Below are 12,266 nucleotides of genomic sequence, written 5' to 3' on the forward strand. Positions count from 1 at the left end.
AAAGGATAACATACCTTTAAGTCACTTCCTGGTAATGTACCTACTCCATCTTTCCAGTCCATAACACTAAATACATCAAACTCTTGACCACTTGTGCTAGAGGCAGATTCAGTCATGATTTATTTTTTAACCTAGAAGTGGGAAAAAGGCATTATCACTAAATATTACATGTAAAAATCAGTTTTTATTATGGTGGTCATTACTTCAGTTTCTCTTAGTTACATAATTTTCTTGATTACAGTACCCCATATACCAACAGATCTAGAAGTAATTGCTTCAAAAATATCACTAACATTTTTTTCTAATATAATCCATGTTAAATCACAGAAGAAAAATATTAATACAATTTTTTAAATTAAGTGTCACAGTAAACTTTTTCTATCATTACAAAGAAAAAGGATCCATTGTTTCATAGCATATTCCTTGAAAACAAAAAATCATGGTATCATATGAACAGAATTCCTTGCCCTCTAAGTTGTTTTTTCTGTTTTCTGACATTGAAATGAGAGTAGGTATAGATAAGGGATAGACTTGATATAATATGGTAGTAAACAAAAATGTTAATGTTTATATAATAAAAAAGAACAAGAAAATTCTAGTCCATTATTTACTGTCATTACACTAAATTTGTCAATTAAGTTTGTTGTATCAATACAATGAATGCACAGTGTGATTCTTTCAATAAATTGACTTATTTATTTTAGTTGAAATATCTGCCAATTTGATGTTGTGGGAAATAGGAAAACAGTCTCAAAATGTATAGTAAACACCAATAATTTGGCTATGTTAAGATAACCAATTCAGCTAGCTAAACTGTGATAATGTTTCCAATTTCCATTCTTTTTTAAATTGCCAAAACAAACTGTGTTCTATAACCCTATTGTTAGTGGTAGTGTTGTAATTTTGAGACTGTTGTCTGTGTGATATAGGATAAAAGAAATAAGTAATTATCTTGGTGTCATTGACAAGCAGTGAAAGATGGATGGGTCCTAAGTTTGAATGGAAGTATCAGTATGAATTCATGATGCAGTTTATCTTTTAAAAATATGCATATTTTCTAGCTTTGCCTGCTGACAAAGTCTAAAAACAACCACCAATCAACAGTAATGATAGCCTAGTGCTCAGACTGTGGTCTCTAAACACCATTTCTCCTAGGCCTTCCCAGAGGAGCTGATTTCTGCTCTGCGGCAGAATATGTGCAAGATGAATCTGGAACATCTTGTCAAACAAAAAATCAAGGAAGGTATCAAAGGCAACAGAGGTCGTATCAAAAGAACTTAGAAGCCAACTTGAAGAGGCTCTTGCTTGCCAAAGTAGCTCTTGCTTGCCAAAGTAAGGATACTAGCTGCAGTTAATTGAAATACATCAAACAAATTTAAATCCATGAGCTCATAATACTCGAAAACAAACAACAAACACCCCACTGATCACCTTTTGAGGAAACAAGGGAATCAAATCATTATTTGGAGAAAAAAGCAAGGATTTATCCTGCCTGTATTGTATGAGATCCATGCAAACTCTATCTCAGGGTAACCAAATCATTGGTGAGATGAAGCTTCACTTTAGAAAGAATTCCTGCTAATATATAAAGAATGAATGATAGACTGAAACACTACCAGTTGCAACCCTTAATAAATTAATGGCTCTAGGCAACAACCATCCATGGATACTACAAATACAAACCCAACTCCAACTACAAAGGAATTGCCAGGAAAAAACTAAATCAAACCTAATCTGATCAGGTCTATTTACAAGAAATACCAGAGACAATGGGGCATGTTAAATCACACCATAAAGATATAAGAAGCAAAACTCAGACCATTCAAAAATTCTTCAGCAATATTTCTCAACGTGTGGTCCATGGACCATGGGGGAGTTCTGAGACCCTTTCAAAAGGTCTAAGAAATCAAAACTATTTTCATAAAAGTACTAACATGTAACTTGTCTCTTTCACTGTGTTGGAATTTGCTCTGATGGTTCAAAAGCAACAGCAGGTGAAAACTGCGGGAGTAGTGGTACCCAGCTGTATAGAGTCTTCACCGTCTTTACCACCACGCACTCACAGTAAACAAGTTCCCCTGCGTAAACAAGTAAGTTTCCCTGAAGACCATCCTTGACAAAATAAAATAATAAATTTGATTAGGTCTTGATATTTAAATATACATCTTTTTAATATTCTGTGTGATGAAATCAGAAGTAACATATAAAGCAAACGTACCACAATTATCTCAAGGAAAAGCAACTGTTCAACATGCACACTGAATAAGCTGCTTTTTCACAGAATGCCGTTTTTATTTAATAAACTATGTTTATTCAGGTTTGGATTTTGGCAAATATTTTGTCAAAAATAAATGAAGTAAGCTTGTCACATCAAGGAAAACACTGACAGCATTTGTTGCTAATGATACAGTTTGAGCACTCCAGGGAAAAATCATAATTTTGGAAAACTTTTATCTGCCACCATGAGCTTTACAGCTTCCCAGAAGCTAAACTCTTCTCTAAGGTGATGGGTGGTGATATTCATGAATGTGATTTTTTGAATATTTCAAAATGAAACATAAACATTTCTAATATCTGCATAACTCAGTGAAGCAGTGTTTTCCAAATGACGAATGCTTGATGTTACAAAATTAAGCATGGGTAAAGGGTCCAATCAAAGTGCAAGACAGACCAATGGATTCAATATAACAGATTATGAAAAGCTCATTGGTAGGATCTCAGATTGCACATTGCAACTAAACTTTAAGAACCAAAACTGTCAAGTTTTGGTGTAGTGTCAAAGAAGAATGCCCACAGTTAAATAAAAAGACTTAAAACACCGCCCTCCCTTTTTCTAATCTCAGATATGTGTTAGTATATGAAGCAGATTTTCTTCATATACTCCATTCATCAAAACAAGAAACTGCAAGAGACTGAATGCCAAAGCAGACATGAGAATCCAGCTATCTTCCATGAAGCCAGACAGACAAATCTAGAGAGACTTGCAAAAATAGAACTGTGCCACCTCTCTCATTTTTTCAGTAAACTATGATTATTTTTCATTAAAATTATATGAACATATACTAAAATATTTTAGTATTGTTATTTCTAAATAAACAGTTTAAATTACCTATTTCAATTACAAATACAATAAATAATAATAGATAAAACCCATACAAATGGTACTTCTTTGGAGGTTTCCATCATGTTTTAAGACTGTAAAGGAGAGTCTTAAGACCAAAACATGTGAAAACCACAGCTGTAAAGGACAAAAGTTTGCTTTTTTCCCCACATACACATGAAAAAGGCAAAGAATACAAAAATAGATGGAAAAGGAAATCTGAAATTTAGATGAGATTTAAGAGACATACTTAACAAATCATGCATCACAATTCATAAATCTTGTTTGGATCCTGTTTAAGCTATTTTGTTTTAAAAGACGATTAGACAAGAGGGGAAGAATGAATGTCTATTGGCTTTGATAATATTAAAAAATTACTGTTTTTTGTTTAGAGGGATGATTATGGCATGTACATTTAAAAGGGAACTTCTCTGTACTTTAGAGATATAAACTGAAATTGACAAGTGAAATGTTAGGAACTTGCTATAAATCAATCAAGGGGTAAAGTGGTGAAATATGACTTGTAACATGTTGGTGGCTGTCAGAGGATGAAGGCCCCACGGTGTTTCTTTGTACTGCCTACTGGTTTTGTATGTGCCTGAAAAACTCTATGATAAAAATATTTCTTGAGTCTCTCAGACATATAATATATACTCATTTTTAAACAGTCAATACAAAAAAAAAAAACCTGTGCTTGTTTGAGTCAGCTATCTTTTGTGAAGTTTACTAGATGTTTCCATGTTCTTTCTTCCTTTCTTCCCTTTAAATTAGAAAATGTCAAATATTAGACATATCTGATCATTTCAAAATGTATACAGTCTTAATTTGAAGACCCATTAGATTTCACTATAATTAAGACAATCCTCAAAACAGGAACTAGGATGTGAAGGCCTGAGGGAGAATTAATCTAGAAATTGTGAAAATTCTAAGTGAATTAAGACTTGCACTTAAGTTCTCTATGACTATTACCTCACTAAACAAAAATCAGCAATGAAATTGACTTCCTTAATAAGTGATATAGGAGTGAGAACTTTTTCCTGCTAAACTGTAGAGTGATAAAATAATTTTCCCCCTGGTGGATAAACTGGGTAAAACCTTAATGATCCTTTGAGAAGATTCCCTGTTCTTTCCCTTAACAGGTTTTTTCCTACCTAAAAACCATAAAACTCACCAGAGCAAAATCCTGTCTGTGACTACAAGGATATACAGAGTAGGAGAAATCTAAAAGCTAGCACTGCACAAAACCTGTAGTAAATGTTGATTCTATGTTTTAGGAAATATTCAGAATGTGTTTTTGTTATACAAAACATCAGTAATACACAACAGGTAATGTTATACTCTGTCTATAGGCACATATCTAAAATTCATAAAAATTGTTTCCATCCATTGTTTCACTCAGGTTTGCAGACATTTTGTATAAAATATTATAGCATAAAAATATTTACTATGTTATCTTTCCCATTATCTAATTTTGAAGTCACTGGTTACTTGCACCATCACAAGAAATCTGAACAGTAGGACAGATGAGGTGTTTTTCTATCGCCTTGTAACCAGGTAGAACAGTCAGAAACCAGTATTATTTTAACAGAAGCTACTTCTTCTATGACATGTTAACTCTTCCTCCCTTGTTTTCATCCTCTGTAAATATGTTCAGTAACATACAAACATACAAAGTCCTTTCACTTCAACAAACTGGGTTCCGAAAAGCAAAGCAATTTTTTTTTAGTGCTTAGAAATGCTTTGTTTTATGTTTTAATTAATCACCTGGCACCATTCCACAATCCCATAGGCAACCAGTATTCCATGGGCCATAAAAACCAGGTAGGTAATAGAGTCACTCACAGTACAAGTCACAAACAGTATTTCTCAGAAAATCCCATCCTAAATCTCTTAACGGTACTGTGATTTCCTAAGGAAGTACCTTAAAATGCACCATAAGGTGTCCTTTGTGCTATTAACCAAGATCCACCACTTTCCTCCTAACCTCTTCTAAATTCTAAAGGTCTCCAGGCATTACTGATATCAAAAGGAACTGCTTTAGGGTCCATATGTCCAGCAAAGTCACTGAAGCAATTTTTGATTCCCACTAATGTACATGTCATGGCTGACAATGTCTAATGTGCTCCTACCAATACCCACTCTGGACGTGTCATCAAGGAGCTGATGACTGAAAGCAGAGACCATTACTATTGGCGCCAATGCAAATGTATTACATCCCCAAAGTCCCCCTTTTCTGAAACAGCTCACTTTAGTTATTAATCATTTTTATTACAATCTTCTTGCCCTAAACCTCCAAGAGAAGGACTAGAGAACAGATCAAATGACATGTAACATACTGTCCTCAGAATTACCTTATGTATCTCACCTATACCACCTTTTGTCTCCAAATCAAATGTGCAAATTAATTTTCCTTTAGGATATTACATCTAGTGGACAAATGTCCTCAATCTCTCATGTAATAAATCCTTGGAAGCCCCAACCTACCATATACCACTATTAACTCTAGAAACATTAAGCAGTGGTGAAATTAGTTTATATTTTACATTCTAAAATCCTAGGCTATGAGACTATGGGGAAGCAGGTCCTCTTGAAACAACCTCCATGGAGATCAATTTTCAGGAACATATCTTTCAACTCAGCGATTCTACTTCTAGAAACTTACCCTATAGTTACTTGCACTTATCTATTAAAGGAAGAATGTGAGAGGATATTCACTGACTATAGGTCTGTTTATAATATCAAAAAATTAGAAACAACCCAAATGTTCATCAATAAAGAACTGTGGTATATCCATATGGCATATAACGCCATTGTAAAAATCCAAATAAATAAAGAAGCTCTTCACACTTTGATACAGAAAGAGTTCCAAGATACCATTAATATTACTAATTTTATACAAGATATAAAAACTTCTGTGCTTTGATTTCCATGAAACAAAAGGAGAGATATATAAATGTGTATATTGCTTGTATTTTCACAGACTATCTCTGCAATGACCTGTCAAAAACTGGTAACAGTGGCTATCCCCAGGAAGGAGCAACAGTTCACTATAAGATAGCCATGGGAGGGAACCTTCTCTCTGGACACCCTTTTGTACCTCTTGACTATTTAAACAGCTTTTTTTTTAAATAAAGAAAATTAGTAAAAAATATTTTTAAATCCTGTTTCATGTTTATTTAGAACAGTCTATCTTATGAACAGTGTGTCTTCCCATGAAAATATTTAATTTGTTACTGATGCCAACAACTGAAGCAATAGCCTAGATATCACTAAGGGAAATCAACTTCCCCAAAATTCACGGGTGATTTAAGTAGAAGGTATTTATATATGCAAGTGCATATATAAATGGATGGATGAGAAAAGGCAGGGTAGGTTTTACTTCTCCACAACTCAGGTATCAGAAATATATGGTATATACTTGTCACTCACAGACTATTTATGGTTTCTACCATTCCTGAGTGACATTTGAAGCTCCTGGGACATTGAGTGATTTGTCATTTAGCAGAGACATGGTTCTGAATCATATACACCATAAAGCTGAGGGGCAATGGCAAGCGGACTGGACCGGTCAAGGTCCAGGTATGCTCTTACTCAGAATGCTGAGCCTTAATGCCATGGCCGCTGTAACTAAAGCGATAAAAAAAAAAAACTTTGTTTCTTTTTAAGAAACGAAATAAACAAAATTAACTGCTAGTTGATTCTAGTGTTGATGACAGAATGAGGGGAATATGGAAATGTTTATGAAAGTGATAGGTCCTAGCCACAAAACAGAAGTTTCAGATAATTAAAGACTGAAATGTCAAATGGGACGATGACTCAGACACATTGTGTGAACAAAACTACCAATGCTCCAAAAGGAAATAAGTAGAAAAGATGTGTGAATTTGTTTCAGTAAGTGCTCCAGACAGTACAAAAATTGCTCATCGAGCAAATTAAGCAGTTAAGAGTCTAGAGAGATCATTTACATTTTTCAGTTATACTTTAATAATTCGAAGGAAAGAATTATGTGATACAATGATTTTTTTTCAAGTTAAGAATTGGCAATGGTCTTGGGATATATCCCTCACAAATGTCAAGAATCTACTGTATCTTATTCTGACTAGAGATAAATGTAGAGTGTGTCCTTTGTAATCTTCCCCTCATACAATTCCTTTGCTCACATCTGCCAAGAATGAATAGAACACTGGCTTAGAATGGGGGGCGGGCACAGACTTCCCCCCGTTATCGAGCTCCTACAACATATCCAAGGTGAAGAACCTGCCTGGGGCTGAGATAAAGAGAAGACAAGCAACCCAATCTGGGATGCTTCAGCATAAACTGGAAGAGTGGGCCTTGTCTAAACCAAGAATCTGGGTCTGCAGAGAAGGCTAGAAATAAAGATTACTAAGAAAGATAACTAACTGTAGCCTGGCCATTCCTGCTCCAACCATTGTTTTAAAATATATTTAAAAGAATGGCTAGTTAATGTTTACTAAGACTAATTAAATAGTTTTAGTAACTTCACAGTTGTTTTTTTTTTAGAGTCACGCTTCACAGTTAACAGGAACATTTTTCAAAAGTAAGGTACGGACATAATATAGCACTAGTCGGAAGTAGTATACAATGGGGTTAGACATCACCTCAAATGCAGCATCTCAGAATGAGATTAAAATTCTGTCATTCAGAAAAGATGACTGAGATTATCACCACAATGTCAACAGATCAAACTTACCAGTTTTGGCTTAAGAAGACTAAAGAATGAGTCAGGAGTGCTAATTAACCCTAACATCATTATCATGAACCAAACAAAAATGATTATAACCACACAGATGATGCATAGCAATGACATATCCACACAGTGATACAAAATGACGAGAGAAGTCCGCCTCTACTGTGGGGATCCAGGGACTGGCCGCTACAATGCCCACATTAATACCATCAATTGAAGTTGGCTTTTTGTTTCCTTTGTAGAAATCGTGAGGCGCTAACCAAATGACATACAAAAAGTCCTAAAGGTTATTATCTGGTAACAGCATCTAAAGAACCTCTCTCTACTGCTGAACACCTCATTGAAGTGGCATATAAAGCTGCCCTGTCCCCACCCACCCTGCTCCTTGTCACTTTTTCACAGACGCAAATCAAATACTTTGTGGATCATCCTCAAAACTTGCCATCCTGTCACAGGCTCTAATTTCCCTCCCTCACCCTTCCCTAAACCACCGCCTTCCTTTCCCTCTCTTCATTTTACTTTGAAAGTTTGACAATTACCTACTCCATGACTTTGTAGGAATTAATCTCTTGAAGTCTCAATTTCCGTATCTGTAATGGATGCAGAATTAACAGCAATTTCTTCATTGAGCAATAGTAAGGATTCAGTGAGATAGGACAGGTAATGCCTACCACATGGTAAGCAGTCAATAAAATGTTAACTTCAATAATTATCTAGCTTAGCAATTATTGAGTTCATGACAGCTACTCAGTGATCTTAAAAAAAAAAACTGGGCGTTGATTTTTTTTTTCTCTTTCATTTTATTTCAACAGAATCCCTGTGGCAGGCTACCAGTGCTCCAATCTACATCACAAGATGTCAAGGTGACTACATGAAAGCAGATACTCTATTGTTAGTAATAATACCACCTCATATTTATATGACTCCAGAAAAGACTGCTAGTTTTCTTAATAGAACAGTAACTCTGAAGTAATGGGAAGGGAGGCAGGCCTGAAGGCTAGGCTCTCCTCACCACCACACTGGTCCTACTACACACCGAAGGCCAGACTAGGGCGTCTAAACAAAACTAGATGAAAGGCTGGGGCAACATCTGCCAAAGTCTGCTCCTCCAAACAACTTTGAGGAGACCGTTTTCTCCTGTCCCATGATAAAAAGTTTTGTGGTGAAAGAGATGTATAATACCCTGGGGCCTTTGGGAGATGTGCAGTGCAGCTATCTGTGAAGTGCTGTCTAAGACAGTTTCCCATAGTCACTTTATCACCAGCTGACGCTATTATCACAGTACATCGAATTCCATAGAAGCCTCCTTTTGGAAAATGCTGAGCTATGGGAAAAACATTCAGGAAATCACATGAAAGTAGGTAGTATTTTACACAGAATGAAATGTATTCATCTTTGGGTGAGATTCAACTACAAGGAGGCTTTCTTCTGACCTAGCTCCCAGCCTACAACCAAGTGTCAGGACTTGGAGTGTCTAATTCTGGGAATGCCCTCAGGATCTGTAGTCCTTTAAGTCCAGGCTGGAGAAAGTGATCCTGAGAAAAATATGTCCCCTGCCCCCTAAGACCTGTCTACAGTTTTCTGTTTTACTCGCTGATGGCCACCTTTGTACCTCTAAGACACCAGGCAGATACACAACCTGTAAGAGGAAAACTCACCAATACAAGGCCACAAAGGAGGTAATCAAAGACAATAAACCTAACACACATTAGAGGGACACAGACCGTTTTAAGGGATTTCACCAATTACCAGCCTATGTGACTCTCACAACTAACTCTTAAAACAGATAACATTTTACAGATGAGAAAACTGAGGTCACTCAGCCAAGAAACAGACTTGTACCTCCCCAGAGAGTATCCATCAGACTTTACCACAGCGCTCAACATGCTGTATTTTAGTCAACATAGAAGCCAATCCACTGTAATTGTGAAAAGCACAGGCTTTGGAGCCAGAGTGCTGGGGTTTGAATCCTTCACAATTTACTTGTCCTTCACCTCTCTTGAGCCTTAGGCATCTTCATCTGTAAAATGCAGTAGGAATATGTACTTCACAGAGATGTGAAAAAAATATTTTTTTATTATGCAATGTTAGTGCTTTACAAACAGTAGACACTCAGTACAGGAGAGCTACAGTTATTTTTGAAGAAAGGCAAACAAGCTGCTCTCCGGTGTCTACAGTCCTTCCAAGCACCAGTTTACCAGATGTCTGAAGCATACGAGGGTAGAGGAGTGATCATTTGCAAAGGCCAGTACCTTTGCACCACAAAGCCCCATTTGGTTTCCTCAGGCATCCAGCGGTGAACATAGGGAAAAGCAAGGCGTTAAGAACAATGACAAGGCTGCGATTTCATGGACAAGTAAAATTTCAAAATGAATTTGGGAAACTGATATAAAGTTAGTAATTATTGGTTTTGCCAATCTCTTTGTAAAGAAAAGAACATTTTAACAACCAAAAAAGTAAGAAGGATATAATCTCTGAATAATGAACCAAGCCTAACACCATTGGAAACCTTACTGTGACGTTTTTGCTGAGGAGGCATAAAAGCTTCCTCACATGCCAACTGTGGTTCCAGGAGCTGATTTCTAGAACACTAGTACAGAGGCAAAGAAGAAAACACAGTGAGAGATTGCAGCAAGAGGCCACAAGGAGACAGATAAAAGCTATAGCTCCTCCCCAGAAGGAATCAGAATGACTCCAGCAAGAACCTTCCTCTGTACAAATACCCAAATATGTGTGCATGAGATGCCAGGAGAAGAAAAGGCTGGGAAGACAGAATCCATACCCAGTGATAATACTTGCTACATTGTATCATGGCCATCTACTTACAAGTAGGCTTTGGAAGAAAGAGACCTTGATTTATGTATGTCTTTATCTCTTGTGAATATTCACAGTAGGTATCAACAAAATGTATCAAATGAATGAATAAAAGAGAAGGGGAGAAAGCAACAGACTAGTTGTGGGAGGGGAGAGAGGAAATCACAAAAAGATCTTCTTTTGTCCATCTATCTCATATTCTCCTGGGAAATTCTAACTAACAACTAGACTGCTAAGTATTTATTTACCTATTTGGCAGAAGCATAACATTACCGCTCCAAGAAACTCTCCTTATTTAAGTGTCAGTGGAGAACACATCAAAGAAGATAAATTCAAACCTCTTAAACAGGCTTATTCAATAAGGATAAGAGAAAAGTCTAACCTCACACTTGAAGCATCTCTCAACAAACACACATTGCTACAAAGAAAAATTTTCTTTTCAAATCAAGCATGACAGATACCAGCTTTGATATTCTACTCACCCTGCCTGATAAGAACTCTGAATAGTATGCATAGTGGAATTGAGATCTACTGTGGAGAGAGGTGAAATTTTCCCCTGAGGGCCCAAGTTCATAGATTTTAGGCAGGCCAAACTCAGATCATTTCAATGTGAGAACTGAAATCTCAGGACCATCAGGAACAAATCTGGATCTTCTGTCCACATCTATCCTTACACAATAGATGCCTGAGTGGCAATTATTCTGTGCTGCCTTTAAATAGTAAATCACTTAGTAGGATGGTTCCTTCTTACTCATTATTTTCTCAAAAACATTCCCCTCTATCTACTGGTCATATTCTAATGAAAATGACCCTGTTTATATCATAGCAATGGCTTATCTGATTTGCTTTCTTTTCAGCCATGGAGATTACATGCAAAGGGGTAGTCACTGAACGTAACATTTACAAAAATCTCGACTTCCTGCCCTTCCGTTACTGTAAGAAGGATGAATTATTTGAGATTCTGTGGCCTAACCTACTTACTTCCTCTAAAGGAGGAACAGAAAATGAAAAATGCCTTTCAAGAAAAAAAAATGTACATACAAAATGAAATCACAAAACTGACGTTAACAGACCTATGGCATATTTAATATACTCTCATCAAATGCTTTAATTTAAAGTTCATTTTCAACATACAGACTACATTTTGATTTGAGGCAGAAATATCCAGAAAAGTGCTATCATATCATCAACATACTACACTACTAAGGTAATAATAGAAATTTTACACCCATTTGAATGATTCAAGAGGCATAAAAAGAACAAGAACCTATCTGACATAGATATTTCCATGCCTATGCAAAATATGCATGAACTTAATTAGAAAAGAAAAACTAAAAGTACTATCTTGTTCTTTTTTTTCTTCAAAATTTTTTTAAATGCTAAAAGTAGTATCTGTTTTTCTTATTGTGCTTCATATTTTTTAAAACATGGAGACAAAATTAAAAGATTTACATTTAATTTCCCTTTTGCATGTAATAAATTAGATTTGACCAGATTTTATTTCTCTTACATAAGTCACGTCTACAGGATTATCTTGAAAGCCATTTGTAGTTAACCTCCTTATTAGTAGACAGAACAGCTAGCCCTCAAATCCACCAAATAAGGCTACGAAGCAAAAAAAAGATGAATTATTTAGATCATTAA

At 35.9% G+C, this 12,266-nt stretch overlaps 1 protein-coding gene across 6 annotated transcripts in view; it reads right to left on the minus strand.

The window, feature by feature from the left end:
* L3MBTL3 (L3MBTL histone methyl-lysine binding protein 3) overlaps positions 1-12,266 on the minus strand; it is a 106,948-nt gene that overhangs the window by 85,101 nt on the left and 9,581 nt on the right. For all 6 annotated transcript variants that reach the window (XM_036903816.2, XM_036903818.2, XM_036903817.2 and 3 more), the window contains exon 3: positions 15-131. In XM_036903816.2, coding sequence (XP_036759711.2) covers positions 15-116 — 102 coding nt within the window. In that variant the 5' untranslated portion in view covers positions 117-131. The remainder of the gene's footprint in view (positions 1-14; positions 132-12,266) is intronic.

The sequence above is a fragment of the Manis pentadactyla genome, chromosome 12 (assembly GCF_030020395.1).
Source record: "Manis pentadactyla isolate mManPen7 chromosome 12, mManPen7.hap1, whole genome shotgun sequence".
Classification (NCBI taxonomy): domain Eukaryota; kingdom Metazoa; phylum Chordata; class Mammalia; order Pholidota; family Manidae; genus Manis; species Manis pentadactyla.